The 17,042-nt window shown below is 38.5% G+C and overlaps 2 protein-coding genes across 3 annotated transcripts in view; one reads left to right on the top strand and one right to left on the bottom strand.

Moving 5' to 3' along the window:
* The window catches only part of ARHGEF26 (Rho guanine nucleotide exchange factor 26), a 103,250-nt gene extending 100,862 nt beyond the window's left edge, over window positions 1-2,388 (top strand). The window contains exon 14 of the mRNA XM_081300599.1: window positions 322-2,388. Within this exon, the coding sequence (XP_081156725.1) occupies window positions 322-464 (143 nt within the window). The 3' untranslated portion in view covers window positions 465-2,388. The remainder of the gene's footprint in view (window positions 1-321) is intronic.
* Window positions 2,389-13,612: 11,224 nt separating this feature from the next.
* The window catches only part of DHX36 (DEAH-box helicase 36), a 45,902-nt gene continuing 42,472 nt past the window's right edge, over window positions 13,613-17,042 (bottom strand). For both annotated transcript variants that reach the window (XM_081301443.1, XM_081301444.1), the window contains exon 25: window positions 13,613-17,029. In XM_081301443.1, coding sequence (XP_081157569.1) covers window positions 16,844-17,029 — 186 coding nt within the window. In that variant the 3' untranslated portion in view covers window positions 13,613-16,843. The remainder of the gene's footprint in view (window positions 17,030-17,042) is intronic.

Genomic DNA, 17,042 nt, shown 5'->3' with positions numbered 1-17,042 from the left:
CTTACTTCCAAAAAAACCAACTCCCCCGCCCCCATCTCCCCGCCTTGTGCTGTTCCTTCCCAAAGCACCCCCTGCCCTGGCCCCGCCCAAGCTCTCAGACTCCCTGGACCTCCTTACCTCCAGGGCTCTGCTCATGTCCCTTCCCAGCAGCGCCATTCATCCTGTCCTGAAACCTTTCCTTCTCTCTCACCTCTACCCACACACCTTCATGACCAGGGCTCCCAGCCTGCAGCCAGACCCTGCTTGAACCTGAACGGTCCCCCATCCTCCTCAGACCACCCCCTGCGTCTGGCTGGGTGCAGATTCTCTTCTTCCTTGCAGGCTGGTATGAGGGGGAGCGGCTTCGAGATGGAGAAAGAGGCTGGTTCCCTATGGAATGTGCCAAGGAGATAACATGTCAGACGACCATTGACAAGAACGTGGAGAGGATGGGCCGTCTGCTGGGACTGGAGACCAACGTGTAGCCTCTGGATGGCCTTCTGTTACTGCGAGATTTGCACGTCGGGATGGGGGGCTGGTTGGTTCTGTGCCAGTTTCACTGTTAATTTTATCACAGCCTGTTTAATTAAAAGAATGAAAACCCTCGCCTTTAAGCTTGCCAAGTTGCTCTGCTCTCTCAGGAGAACAGCTTCCTGGCAGAGTTGGTCCAGGAAGCTGGGTTTCTACCTGCAGTCCCTGGCACAGCTCTCTGGGCACACAGAGCAGGCCCCTGGGGCTCCCGTGGGCTCCGCTCTAGTCCCACTGCATTCTGGCGTGAAGAAGTCAGGGACGTGAGATGTTGGGCTCTGGCCTCTGGCCTAAGAATGTAGCCATGCTCCATTCAGCATCTCCTTCACTGGGCTTTTCCAGGATTAGCGGTTTTGTCTATAAGGAATGCCCACTTTTGTAAATAATTTTCCCTGCCTCGAGTTCATTTCAGAAAAAAACTGGGGTTCAGAAAGCAAGCTGTTGAGTTTTCTAAACCTCTTCCTCCAAAAAAAGGGAAATTGACACTTGAAGTTTTGCCACTGTTTTCCTCACTACAAGGGAAGTGAGGAAGCTCCCGTAGGAAGTTTTTGGTAATCCATTTCATTCAGTGTTGGTCCTAGAAAAGTACAGTTTAATAAAGCTAAGTTACTTGGTGTAACATAGAATTTACATGGTTCACATGTGGGAAAATCATAAACACAGGACAGGGATCCTTTTTTTTTTCATGTTGCCCAAAGAGCTATAAAAAAAACTGACCTGAGGCTGCTTAGCCTTCAATGATGCGTGGACTGTTCCCACCTGTTTCCGGGTAGGAAATTGGCTGGAACGTGCTTTAGCCGTCTCCAGGAAGAGAAGTCAAGCCTTGGAGGTATCCGGAAGCTGGCGTGACACTTACTTGAATGGTCTGACCTTTGCACCAGTAGCCTTACTTGCTTGGCTTGCAGTCTTTCTGAACCATGAGTTTCTGCAAACTTACTTTCTTTCACTGGTGCAAGGAGAGACAAAGGTCATTTAAGTGCCATTTTGTCAAAAGGGAGCAAGGGTTTGGAAAACTGGGATGTGAGATGGGAGGGGAGTAATGATTTTTACTGGCAGCTCCATTTCCCTTTCTATTCCATTTTCTTCAACAAAGGGATGAAATCTGGCAAAGTAGATATTGCTGGAAGACCGAGACCTGTGTCTGATGTGTCCCAGATGCTGTCTGCTGACCAGTCACTCAAACTGTAAGGCCCCAGTAGGTATGTGTGGCTCACAGGCCCTCCCTTCTGGGCAGTAAACCAGGGTGGACACCCTTGAGTTGTTCGTCACCTGTGCATACTTTCTGGTTCCAAAAGACATTTCAGACTCCAGTTCCTTGAGGCTGATCAGTCTGTGAATGAGGCAAGAGCAGCCCACAGCAGGCTCAGTCCTGGGCTCACAGAGGAAGCCGCTCCTCTTTAATGACATCACAGACTTTTCAGAGGAGAGGGAATGAGTGGAAGTAGCTAGTGTCACCTTTTCTTTAGGAAGGAAGGTAATTTTGTTGCTTATAAGGGGATCGTTTTGCATTATCTTTGCTAAAATTGAGTTGAAGCTAAAAAGCAACTGCATGAATCCTGTGAATTAATTTATAAGTGGAAACGTTGAGCAGTTTTGGAAATGTGTGCATTTTATAAATCAAAGCAGGAGCTTAGTACTGTTAGGGAAGGGGTGGCTGTGTGGCAGATATTTGACTCATTCACAACAGGGTTTCCTTTCAACCATGAATTGTTTTTCATGTGACACAGTATTTTTTCTCCAACCCAGTTCAGTTTCTTTGAATACCTTCTCTGAATTGTACAGTGACTATTCATGGAAAACAAAAATGTCGCTTTTGTTCCAGTCTGTTTAGACTGCTTGTACACTTTCAACAGAATTTGTGAATTTATATAAAGATTTTGGATAGACCTGTCCTCTTGTGCTGGTGTGACTTCATTCAGTTCTGGAGCTAAGCTGGTGGTTTTCTGTGGCTAACACTGTAGGGACGCATCTGTTTTCTGTGGGCACATCCTGGCATCTCTTGGTCCCCTCTCTATGCCCACAAAGGGAAAAGACTGTCTTTAAAGAGCTCACATAATTAGGTTGAGCTAGAGGAATAACTTCAATGATTAACACTAGATGCAATTTCAGCGGGCATCATCTTTTCAAGTACATGAGATAGTCACACTAGGCTGTTTCCAGGGCCACAAGGCAAGTTTCAACAATTTTTAAAGGACTGATTTTATAAAGAGTTCTTTGCAATAAAATCATGTTAGAAATCAGCAACAAAAATACCATTCGTTTGAAACTTAGACCTAAATGGAAAATAAAAGACCATAAATCCATAAAAGATTAGACAGGAGAAAACCTAGGTGACCTTGGTTTTGGCAGTACATACCACTAAAAGCACAATCCAAGAAAGAAAAAGCTGGTGTTAACGGAATAAAAAGACAAGCCCCAGAGGGGGAGGAAATCTTTGTAAATCATAATTGATAAAAGGTTTTCCTCCAAGACATAAGAACTCTTGAAACTCAACAATCAGAAATCAGCTAGATATTTACATAATGGGAAAATAACTGCATCATCAGATATACAGGTAGCAAGTAAGCATATGGAAAGACACACACCATCAAGCCAGGGAACTGCAAATTAAAACAGAGACACCTTTAGATATGGTAAGATAGCTAAAATGTTAGTGCTTAATCCCCATCTGTTTTCTTCTCTCTACTGGAGATGGAACCCAGGGTCTCCTGCTGCTCTACCACTGAGCTATACTACACCCCCCACCCATTTTTTTTTTTTTTTAAAGACAGTGTCTCACTAAATCACCCACACTGACCTCAAACTTGCCATTCTCCTGCTTCAGCCTCCTGAGTAGCTGAGATTATAAAGGTGCCCCCCTGTGCCTGGATATTAGGATATGAAGTAGCAGGAACTCTTATTCACTACTGATTGGAATGCAAAAGCCACTTGGAAAGACAGTTTAGCAGTTTCTTATAGAATTAAACACTCCTACCACCATATGATCCAACAATCACACTCAGTTATCCAATTGCCCAAACTTGGAAGCAAGCAAGACGTCCTTCAATAATGGAAGGATAAGCTGGTACCTCCATATAGTGGAATATTAATCAGCAGTAAAAGGAATTATGCCTAAAAAGACAGGAGGAAACACGGATTGCTCAGTGAGAGAAGTTGATCAGAAAAGGCTGCACAGTATGATCCCGAATACATGGCATTCTGGGAAAGGCAGACTGCAGGTAATGCTTACAGATGGCTCCGGGAGGAAAGGAGGAACAGGAGGAGGACTGCCACAGCAAGTATAGCAATGGTGAATGCACGCCAGTGTACACTCCCCAAAGTGTACAACAAATGGTGATCTCTGAACTGTGCACTTTAATAATAAAGTATTAATATTGGTTCATCGATTATAAACTATTGCATAATAATGTAAGTTGTTAATAATGTAAAGTGGCCTTGAAGGTTCTATGGAAACTAAATATTTTCTGCTCTAGATGGCTTAAAGTGAAATTATATCTTGTGACATGGATCTCAATGTATATAAAGGAAATATTTAAGAAAACTAAATTATGAGGAAAAAAAAAGGTTAATGTGCCTAAATGGTGGCAAGGTTCTCAGATTTCACTTGAAGTCTAGTGGGCTACAATACTGTAATCCATACAGCAGTGGCAACAAGAACACACCAACCAGGGCAGGGAATATTACAGTTTCCAGGTAAACCACAGGAAGGTGGAAAAGGGAAACAGGAATAAAAAAGGGGCAAACAGGAAATGAAAACAAGACGGCCGACTTCAGTCTGCCATGCATCAAGGAACACAAAATTTGAGTTCTCTGATACTTTGGAGATAGTGACTGAGATTTTTAAAATGACCTAACTATATGCTACCTGAAATACATTTAAATACAATTACATGGGTAAATTTAAAGATAATGAAAAGAAAAATATAACCAGCAAATACCAATTTAAAAGAAAAAGCTTAGAGTGGTTTTATTATTAGCAGATGAACTTCAATGTGCCAAGGACAGAGGAACACTGTTTAACAATAAAGGGTCAATATGCCAAAAAGATACAATGATCTTAAATGGGTATGTATCTGATAAGAGATGCAAAATACATGGAGTAAAAACTAATAGAACTAAAAGAAAAATACACACACAGAACACCTAGGAATAGGGTCTAACGTTTACAGTGCACTCTACCCAACAACAGGTTCCTCATTCTCTGCATGTAGCTAAGGAGCATTTACTGAGGCACATCATATTCTGAGTCATAAAACAAAACATTGAAAGAAACTGAAATCACACATAGGATAGTCTTTGACCAATATGGAACCAAGCTACAAGTTAATAATAGAAACAAAAAAGGAAAATCCCCCCAAATCCCTGGAATTTTTAAAAAGTACATTCCTAAAAAATCTCTGGACCAAAGACTAAAATATTGAAAAGAGAAATAAAAAATATACATTGAATAACATGAAAATACAACATATCAAAACATGTAGGGTGCTAGAACAATTATTCGAGTATTATTATTCAAGTATTATTAAAGTTACACAAAATACTGTAGCAAATAAGAAACGAAACTCCATCTCAAGAAATAAAGGCACAAAATGAACTTACAAAGTTGAAAAGTAAAGTGCAGAAATCAATAAAATTGAAGACAGAAAACCAGAAAAAAATAAATGAATGAAATAGACGGTTTTTTGAAAAGATGATTTTCATAGGCACAACTTCCAGCGAGATTGACAGAAAAGACAGAAGATGAGTCGAGAATGAAGGCGTCCCTACCCTTACAGTCCCACAAACATTAAAAGGACAAGAGAGGGATACTACAAACAAATTCAACAAACTACATAAATGGACCAATTCACTGATAACCACAGACTATGAAAACACTGATAGCAGTTTAGTTACTAAACAAATTTAATGTGTAAATTTTTAAATTTCCTAAAAAGAAATCTCCAGGTGCAAATAGTTTTTTTTTTGTACTAAACATTTAAAGAAGAATTAACACCAATTCTACATAATCTCCTCTAGAAAAAAACAGGAGAAAGGCAACACTTTCTAATTCATTTTAGGAGCCAGCTCTGCCCTACTTGGAAAAACTTTAGACTGGCAGCTCTCATGAACCAGAGGCAAAACCTTCAGCAAAATATCACCAAATCATAGTCAGTAACATCTGTAAACAATTACACACTGCAGCCACGTGGATTCTGGGAATGCAAGGCTCCCTCAATATCTGCAGAGCAATCGGGGAGAGCCACCTGACTGCTTTTCAGATACTGACAAGCTCAAGAAAGAAACCATATGGCTACACAAATTGATGAAGAAAAAAAAATTATTTAGGAAAGTAAAAAAATACATGAAAAAAAAATCAGCAAATCCAGGTTCAAAGTCATCTTTGATATTTAATTTTATGCTGTTTATTTGGTCATTATGAATGCAGGTGTGTCAAGAGAGGACAGACATATTTTATTCCAGTTTGTTAAATTGATTTAAAATGTAAAAATACTTAAAAGTTGGCTTCCACTTGTATTCAGTTTAGATATTACAAAAACATTGTCTATTCCACCTTTGCCTTAAAATCAGAAGGAAAAAATGTCCAATAACTGTCTATTTTTCTTGAAAAGAGAAATGACTCTTGAAAGAAAACGGGTGACTATAAACCATGGGAAAGACCAAACACTGAAATAATGAAAAGAAATAATCAGAGGCCAGGGTCCACCCCTCCACCAGCAGGACAGACACCTGCCAGACCTCTGGCACAGAACCCCACTTCTGACCAGCAGACTACCACGAGACGTCAAGCATGGCCCAGATCCACCCACACCGGCCTGTGTGGGGCCCAGGCTCACAGTAGGCCTGGGTCCACCCTCCACTGGCAGGCATCCGCCGGAGCCCAGCCTCCAACACAGGACTGCCCCTTGCAACCAGCAAACTACCACGGGAGCCCAGGCCCGGCCCAGATCCGTCTACACCGATTTGCACAGGACCTAGGTCCAGGATAGGTCCAAGTTCGCCCCCCCCCCCACTCCACACACACATCTGAGCCCCCAAGCCCAACTCACTTCCATCGTGGGATGCTGCAGTCATCGACATAGCCTTCCCCACACAGTAGCCCCTAACTTTTTGTCCCCACACAGTAGCCCCTAACTTTTTGACAACAGACAAGGCCTAGAAGTATCCACATCTCAGAGCAGGCATCCCAAATGGACTATGAGGCCCACCCTTTCAGCCCCATCTCTGTAAGACATTGCTTCTATCTTGGGGCACCTTAACTATTATCTTGAATTACCTTGGCTATTGCCACCATCACCTTTAGTAGCAGTAGCATATATTGAGGACACTAGCAGGACCTGGAAGCCCAACATCAAGGTGAGATACAGACACTCTGCACAGGTACTACAAGAATATAGGGCAGAAACTGTAATATCTCAGATCCACAGTGCAAGAAAGGAAGGCACATAGATAACATGAAAAAACAAGGGAGGAAAGTGCCCCAAACAAACCAGGACACTACAATAACAGAACCCATGGACAACGAAATTGAAGAAACGTCAGAGAAGGAGTTCAGAAGGTTCATAATTAAAATGATCTGTGAATTAAAGAATAACCTAAATGAGCAAATACAAGCAAAAACTGATCATTCCAACAATGAGATAAGAGAGCAAATACAGGTAGCAAAAAATTACTTCAAGAAAGAGATAGAGACTCTTAAAAAAAAAAAAAAGCAACAGTCAGAAATCCTTGAAATAAAGGATACAATAAACCAGATAAAAAACTCAATAGAAAGCATAACCAACAGACTAGATCACTTGGAAGAACATCAGATAATGAAGACAAAGTATACAATCTGGAAAATAAAGTTGACACACAGTGAAGAAACCATGAACAGAACATCAAAGAATTATGGGACAGCATGAAAAGACCAAATATAAGGTTACTGGGATAGAGGAAGGCACAGAGATTCAAACCAAAGGAATGTACAATCTCTTCAATGAGATAATATCAGAAAATTCCCCAAGCATGAAGGTGAATTGGAAAACCAAATACAGGAGGCTTACAGGACACCAGATGTACAAAATTACAACAGATCAACACTAAGGCATATTGTAATGAAAATGCCTGCCATACAGAATAAGGACAGAATCTTAAAAGCTGCGTGAGAGAGGAATCAGAACACATATAGGGAGACCAATTCATATCTCAGCAGATTTTCAACCCAGACCCTCAAAGCCACAAGATCATGGAACAACATATACCAAGCTCTGAAAGAAAATGGATGCCATCCAAGAATCTTATATCCAGCAAAACCAAGTTTTTGATTTGACAATGAAATAAAAAGCTTCCATGATAAACAAAAGTTAAAAGAAAGCCTATACTACAGAACATCTTCAGCAATAATTTCCACAAAGAGGAAATGAAAAACAATGATGAAAACCAACAAAGTATTACACTAAAGGAAAACCTAATCAGAGGAGAAACCAAGTCATATTAAATATCAAAAACAAACAAAAATGCTGGGAATACAAATCATGTCTCAATAACAGTCCTGACTATTAATGGCCTCAACTCACTGATCAAAAGACATAGACTAGCTGATTGGATTAAAAAAAAAAGACCCAACAATATGCTGCCTCCAGGAGACTCCTCTCATAGAAAAAGACATCCGCAGACTGAAGGTGAAGGGTTGGGAAAAAACATACCACTCACATGGACTGCGGGAGTAAGCAGAGGATTCCATCCTCATATCAAATAAAGTAGACATCAAGTTAAAGTCAATCAAAAAGGATAAAGAAGGACACTACATTCTGCTCAAAGGAGCCATATACCAACAAGACTTAACAATTATAAATATATACGCCCCAAACAATGGAGCATCTATGTTCATCAAACAAACTCTTCTCAAGTTCAAGAGTCAAATAGACCACCACACAATAATTTTGGGTGACTTTAACACGCCTCTTTCATCACTAGATAGATCTTCCAAACAAAAACTGTACAAAGAAACTATAGAACTCAATAATACAATCAGTAATTTAAACTTAACCGACATATATAGAATATTACATCCTTCAACGAGAATATACTTTCTTCTCAGCAGCACATGGATCCTTCTCTAAAGTAGACTATATACTATGCCACAAAGTACCTCTTGGCAAATATAAAAAAGTAGAGATACTACCCTGTATTCTATCAGATCATAATGGAATTAGAAATCAACGATAAAATAAGAAATAAAATCCACTCCAACACAGAGACTAAATAATATGCTACTGAATGAAAAATGGGTTGCAGGAGACATCAAGGAGGAGATTTAAAAAATTTTAGAGATGAATGTGAACACGGATACAACATCTCGAAATCTCTGGGATACTATGAAAGCAGTTCTAAGAGGAAAGTTCATTGCATGGAGTTCATTCCTTAAAAGAAGAAAAAGTCAACAAATAAATGACTTAACATTACATCTCAAAGACCTAGAAAAAGAAGAACAAATCAATACCAAAAGCAACAGAAGATAGGAAATAATTAAAATCAGAGCTGAAATCAATGAAATTTAAACAAAAGAAACAATTGAAAAAATTGACATAACAAAAAGTTTGTTCTTTGAAAAAATAAATAAAATTGACAAACACTTAGCCATGCTAATGAAGAGAAGGAGAGAGAAAACTCAAATCACTAACACATGGGATGAAAAAGGAAATATCACAACAGAAATACAGAATTAGAAATTATTTTGAAAACTTGTACTCCAATAAAATAGAAAATATTGAAGACATCCACTAATTTCTAGAGTCATATGATTTTCCCAAATTAAATCGGGATGATATAAAGTCCAGGACTGGATGGATACACAGCCGAGTTCTACAAGACCTTTAAGGAAGAACTAATATCAATACTCTTCAATTTATTAAGGGAGCACTTTCAAGCTCATTCTATGAGACCAATATCACCCTGATTCCAAAACCAGACAAAGACACATCAAAGAAAGAAGACTTCAGACCAATATCTCTAATAAACATAGATGCAAAAATTCTCAATAAAATTCTGGCAAGTCAAATACAAAAACATATCAAAAAGATTGTGCACCATGATCAAGTGGGATTTATCCCAGGGATGCAAGGTTGGTTCAACATATGGAAAATGTAATTCATCCCATCAATAGACTTAAAGATAAGAATCATATGATCATCTAATAGATGCAGAAAAAGCATTTGACAAAATACAGCACTCCTTCATGTTCAAAACACTAGAAAAACTAGGGATAACAGGAACATACATCAACATTGTAAAGGCTACCTATGCTAAGTCCCAGGCCAACATCATTCTAAATGCAGAAAAATTGAAGGCATTCCTTCTAAAAACCTGGATGGAACAAGACAGGAATGCTCTCTTTCACCACTTCTATTTAACATAGTCCTTGAAACACTGGCCAGAGCAATTAGACAGACAAAAGGGATACATTTAGGAAAAGAAGAACTTAAATTAGCACTATTTGCTGACAATATGATTCTATAGTAGAAGACCCCAAAAGCTCCACCAAACTTTTAGAACTAGCAAAGTAGCAGGTTATAAAATCAACACCCATAAATCAAAGGCATTTCTCTATATCAATAACAAATCCTCAGAAATATAAACAAGGAAAACTACACCATTTACAAAAGCCTCAAAGAATTAAAATACTTGGGAAACAACTTAATGAAAGAGGTGAAAGATCTATATAATCAAAATTACAGAACCCTAAAGAAAGAAGTCAAAGAAGACCTTAGAAGACAATAAAATAATACTAATTCTGCCTATATAAGAGCTCTTGGATAGGCAGAATTAATATTATCAAAATGACCAAATGACCAAAAGCACTATACAGATTTAATGCAATTCCGATCAAAATCCCAATGGCATTCCTCATAGAAATAGAAATATCAATCATGAAATTCATCTGGAAAAATAAGAGACCCAGAATAGCTAAAGCAATCCTTAGCAGGAAGAGTGAAGACGGTGGCATCACTATACCAGACCTTAAACTATACTACAGAACAACAGTAACAAAAACAGCATGGTACTGGCACCAAAACAGACTGGTAGACCAATGGTACAGAATTGAGGACACAGAGACTAACCCACAAAATTACAATCATCTTATATTAGACAAAGGTGCCAAAAACATGCACTAGAGAAAAGATAGCCTCTTCAATAAATGGTGCCGAGAAAACTGGAAATCCATATTCAACAAAATGAAATTAAACTCCTATCTCTCACCATGCACAAAACTAAACTCAAAATGGATCAAGTACCTAGGAATTAAACCAGAGACTCTACGTCTAATAGAAGAAAAAGTAGGCCCTATGTAGGATTAGGCCCCAACTTCGTTAAAGACTCCTGTGGCACAAGAATTAAAATCAAGAATCAATAAATAGGATGGACTCAAACAAAAAAGTTTCTTCTCAGCAAAAGAAACAATCTGTGAGGTGAATAGAGAGCCTACATCTTGGGAGCAAATCTTTACCCCTCACACATCAGATAGAGCACTAATCTCTAGGTATATAAAGAACTCAGAAAGTGAAACACCAAAAACCAAATAACCCAATCGATAAATGGGCCAAGGACCTGAACAGACACCTTAGATGATGATATACAATCAGTCAATAAATATATGAAAAAATGTTCATCATCACTAGTAATCAGAGAAATGCAAATCAAAACCACTCTAAGATTTCATCTCACACCAGTCAGAATGGCAGCTATTATGAAGACAATAAGTGTTGGCGATGGGGCTGGGGCTGTGGCTCAGTGGTAGAGTGCTCGCCTAGCATGCAAGAGGCACTCACTGGGTTCCATCCTCAGCACCACATAAATGTAAAATAAATATATTGTGTTCACCTAAACTTAAGAATAAATATTTGAAAAAAAAATGTTGGTGAGGATGTGGAGAAAAAGGCACACTCATACATTGCTGGTGGGACCGCAAATTGATGCAGCCAATATGGAAAGCAGTAAGGAGATTTCTTGGAAAATTGGGCATGGAACCACCATTTGATCCAGCTATCCCTCTCCTCAGTCTATAGCCAAAGGACTTAAAAACAGCATATTACAGGGACACAGCCATCAATGTTTATAGCAGCACAATTCACAATAGCTAAACTGTGGAACCAACCTAGATGCCCTTCAATAGATGAAAAATGGATTAAAAAATGTGGTATATATACACAATGGAATATTACTCAGCAATAAAAGAATAAAATCATGGCATTTGCAGGTAAATGGATGGACTTAGAGAAGATAACGCTAAGTGAAGTTAGCCAATCCCCCAAAAAACAAATGCCAAATGTTTTCTCTGATATAAGGAGGCTGATTCATAGTTGGGTAGGGAGAGGGAGCATGGGGGGAATAGAGGAACTCTAGATATGGCAGAGGGGTTGGAGAGGAAGGGATGGGGTATGGGGTCAGAAATGATGGTGGAATGTGATGGTCATTATTATCCAAAGTACATGTATGATGTCACAAATTGGTGTGAATATATTTTGTATACAACCAGAGATATGAAAAATTGTGCTCTATATGTGTAATAAGAATTATAATGCATTCTGCTGTCATATATAAATTTAAAAAATTTTAAAAAAAAGAAACACACAGCTTATCCTTGAATAACAAGTGGTAGGGGGAGCTAACCAACACTTAGTAATAGCCTACTGATGACTGGAAGTCTCACTGAATACCATGAACAGTTCAAATTAACATGTATTTTGTATGTTATATTTACCATTCGTATATGGTGCAAAATGGAACCAAGAGATCACATGTGACCGTGATATACAGTGATGCACTGCATACCCAAAGGTATGTCTGTGACCACCCACGTGGTGCCTCAAATGGATACCTGAAAGGAGTTCATTTGACAGCCACAGGAGGACGGTGCAGTGCTTGCAGTGTCCCAGTGTGCTGTGCTAGTGCAGAGGATTACTCGATGCAGACAGTGCTGCATCTTTGCATTTCCCTCTGCTGTGAGCACTTTTCAACGTGTCTAGGCGATATGATTCACCTGCACCTTTTTTCAAAATATCACAAATCTTCTCCCCCAAAATATGCATATAAGCTGATCCAGGAGGTTCTTCACAAGCATGTTATTCAGTGGTCAAAAACTGAGCCAGAATGCCAACAAAGAAAAAAGTCACCAAAGACTCTTCTTTAAAACTTTCCTAAATGAATTATTCCTGCCCAAGTTGTGTTCACTGTGTGAAGGTAACACAATCTATTCTGCAAGGACTCAGAAATATACCACTTACCATTGTCTTGAAAAAACTTGAAAATTGATACCAGACATAAAGAACTAGAAGAAGAGTAGTCACGACACACAGATTTCCTAGCTCAGCAGGACTGGTGGATTCCCTCAGCTATGGTGGATCAGCTCCCACGCACTTCCACCACTTGTCTTGTCCCTGGCCCGTCCTTCACTTTGTGGTGAATATGCACCATCTTGCCATCATGACTGCCTTTCCTCTGGGACTTCATATCATGGCTTACCTCTGAGCTGTAGCAGCCAACTGAATAGTAGCACAACTGGACATTTTAACTGTCAAGGAACACGAATAACTTCCTGTATATCTAAAGTAAATAAACTTCTCTCCCCTACTCAGACATACTGTTCAGCTTCCAACCATTCAACGTAAGGTACAAAATCAAAACACACAGGATGTAAGACAATTAACAAAAACAACAAGCAAGCTCATGAAAAGATGCCCATCATTAATCATAGAAGCAAAAATGATAACATGAAACAGGACTACAACATGAAATAGGATACACATCCACTAAAAGTGAGTATTAAACAACCAAAAACCAACTAAAAATTCCAAGTACTGGCAAGAATATGAAACACCTGGAACCCCACACATTGTTGTTAGGAATGCAAGACAGGCATGTAATTCATTAATTATGGCAAAAGCCTTAAATAAGCTGATACCAGTGAATTATAAGTTATTCTCTATTTTGAAAGCATTTTAAAAACAGTCACTTCTGAGAAACTCGGCTGTTTCTTATGAATACACTTACCATGACACTACATTCTTAATCCTAGGTATTTAAACAAGAGAAGCAAAAACATAACCACACAGACTGTATGCACACATTCATAGCAGCTTTATTCATAATAGCAGAAACACTGAAAATAAGTCAAATGTCCACCAACTGGTAAACAAATACTGTCATAATGATAAAGTGCAATACTGAACAAAAGAACTAACACATGCGCCAACATGGCTTATCTCAGAAGCTCTGCAGTACATTAAGAGAAAGAAGCTGGACACCAAAGACGATATACATGATTCCATTTATTGGAGATTCTAGAAAAGGAAAAACTGATGACAAAAAGCATATGAATGGAGGCCAGGGAGAAGTGGGGAAGGGGAACTGCCTACAAAGAATGAGGAAATATTTAGGTGATGTAAATATTCAGTATCAAGATTGTAGTGGCATTAATTACACAACTTTATACAGGTGACAAATTCACTGACTTATACACTTAAACCGATTAAGTTCATTGTATACAAATACTTGAAAGTTTAAAAAAAGTATGGAAATATATCATAACATAACAAATGGTAACATGATTTAATTTCTATGTTGAATTTCCAAAGATTCCTTAGTGAGGATGGATTGTTTTAAAAATCAGAATAAAAATGCCATTTAAAAACAATTAACATTATCACAAATACATGATTATACAACATAATCAGAGTTGTTTAAAACTAAATATAAACTCAGAGCTAAGAATGGAGGGAAATCTACTATTTATTTACTCTGGATGAGGGGGTACTAAAATCCCTTCTAAAATTTTTCTACAATTAATAACTAGTAGGGGTGGACTTTTGTTTTAAAAATTCAGTAAAAATAGAGAATAGCTTGTAATTAACTGGTATCAACTTATCTAGAGTTTTTGCCATAATTAATAATTAGGCAGGTGTTATATGCTTTCTTTGTGTGCTTTTTAAACCCTATACAGTGGTTTATTTCTTCAATGTTTTCCCCATATATGGCTGTTTCACTGTTAATTTTTCAAGTTATTCTCTATACTGCTCAGAATGGTAAGACATTTGATTTCTTAACTTAATGTCTTTATTCTTTTAAAATCTCTACACAGCAAACACATTTCAGATATAGAACTTATTTTCCATGAAGCAATGCCCTATTCTGTAAACAAAAGAAACAACATCAGTAGCACCTTCAATAAGATTTCCAACTGCATCAGAAACAAGAAATAAACTAGAGGTGACAGTAACTGCTTTAATTTCTGTGAATCCCTCACCTATTAATTCTTCCTCAGCAGTTCTCCCATTCACAGGAAGACTAAATACCAGTTTGCAAAGATGGAATCAACTAATAATTTTTTTTTAACAATCTTTAAATCCTGTCTTCCAAGACCATTTGGTCAAGTGACCAAGTAATTAAACTATATAATATGAGGGAAAAAATCCCTACAAATAATAAACACTCTTCTAGAGCAAACAGGACTCGATGGTCACCTTGACTTTATGGGCAAAACTAATATGTACAATATTGTGACATAACTCAGTCCAGATACTCACTGTGGGAGACCAGCTGAGAGAATGGACTGAGGAGGCACAGCACATGTGACCCCTTGGTAGGCAATGATGGGTGACACACATTCCCAGAGATGGGAGTGGGAACTGAACCAGTGCTATTAACAGAACACCATACCATCATCAATACAACCCATCACCAAGGATACATTTACTCCTTTGGTTTCCTTGCAATTTATTGGAAGGCACAATGAAATCTGTATTCTTTAGGGTATAGCAGGATGTTCTCTCTGGGTTTTTAAGTACCTTCAGACATAAGGGTCAAAACTGTCACATCACAATAAACAGAAGGAGACCACAGCTCAATGACACTGTTTCAGTTAATATGCTTTCTGCTAAATACTTTGCTAAAAGGGGCTTAAAAAAAAAATGAAAGACTTATTCTATTAACATAAATCCATGTGTAGGCAGTTCTAGAATCACTTAAATTCTGCAGCTCACCCAGCATGATCAAGGACTTTGATGTCCCCTTTCCACCCGAGCCAACCTCAGAATATAGCTGATCCTAAGTTGGCTACAGCAGTTGCCAGTATCAGATTCTGACAAGACAATGTCCAAAGAAAGAGAGCAGAGTTTTCTCTTTTATGTCAATTAGCAAGAAAAATCTTTCTCAGACACCCCGTTGCAGATCACTTCTTAGTTGCTATTGCCATGGACAGACTCATGTTCACGCCTAACAAATGACTTATAAAGGGAGTAAGATCACACACAATTGGCTCAGAACAACCTAATTCACTCTTGGGGAAGAGTTCAACATCCGAGGGCCCAAGGCCCCACAGGGATGGGGATACTTTTGACAAGAAAGCAAGAAGGGAGGGACAAAATGGCTATTGGAAAACAACCAACAATTGTTGTCAAAATCTGACAGGGCTGAAAATACACATTACCTGTCCTCACACTAGCTTCCACTGGCTAAGAAAGTAAAGCATGTGTTGAAAAAAAAAAGAAACCATACATTTAAAAAATATTTCATGGATAAATAAGACTCAGTGAGGATATGGTATGTACCAGACACTAGTCTACATGCTTAACAGTATCAACATATTGCAGCCTCACAATTTACCTATATTTAAGAAAACAGAAAAGCCAAGTAACTTGCCTAAGACATCTAGTTAACTGACAGCTGAGATTGGAACTTGGTTAATCAGGGTGCAGACCCATGCTCTCTAATGCTGCCACATCATGCTGTACCAGGCATGAAGAGAAGGACCTGTATATTAGAAATAGCATAAACACCAAAGAAACCAAGGGAGGGTGGAGATGTAGAAACCAAGCCAAGAAGTTAGCTGAGACTTTACATACTGTACATTTTATTAAATACTGGGCTTTAGTACAACAAATTTACTTCTGTTCAAAGTTTCATTTTTTTAAAAATGTGGCTGTGTTCAAATTCCTACCTGACCCTGCTTTCTGGCTAACCATTTATTTTTACTGGTTCTGCACTTAATTATGAACAGAAAATTAATTTTTTATAACAGAACAAAGGAATTTCTTATGGTACAAGACTCAGAGGAATAGTTCCAAAGAGTGGGCATGACCCAACAGACTATGATCAGAGAACATATTGCTTTTTATGGCATATTTAGAATAGCTACAGATAACATCATCAAGTCATGCACATTAAATCTTTACTACTCACTAAAGGCTTCTACCTTACAAATGAAAATTGGTCATGTCCCAGAGTTTGGCATTTAGCCAGAAGTTAAACCATGAGGAAAATGGTTGTCAAACTGGCTTTTCAGATCACCACAGAAAAGTTGTCAGCTGTAATATCCATCCTGGAAGCGTGGTGGAAAGTTCCTGGGAGTTGCCTTTTCCTGTGTTTTGATTAAGTCTGTAATAGCTGACAGGACAGCACAGTCTCTGGATTTCGTGTCCTTCCAGTCTACAGGATGAGGGCTTTCAATCTTCTCTTGTAGAAGGATATCTAGCTCCTTTCTTAATTCCTAAGTTTAAAAA

Source organism: Spermophilus citellus (assembly GCF_964194105.1).
Source record: "Spermophilus citellus genome assembly, chromosome: 7".
NCBI classification, from domain to species: Eukaryota; Metazoa; Chordata; class Mammalia; order Rodentia; family Sciuridae; genus Spermophilus; species Spermophilus citellus.
The sequence above is the reverse complement of the archived record's forward strand: the minus strand, read 5'-3'. Positions and strand labels throughout refer to the sequence as shown.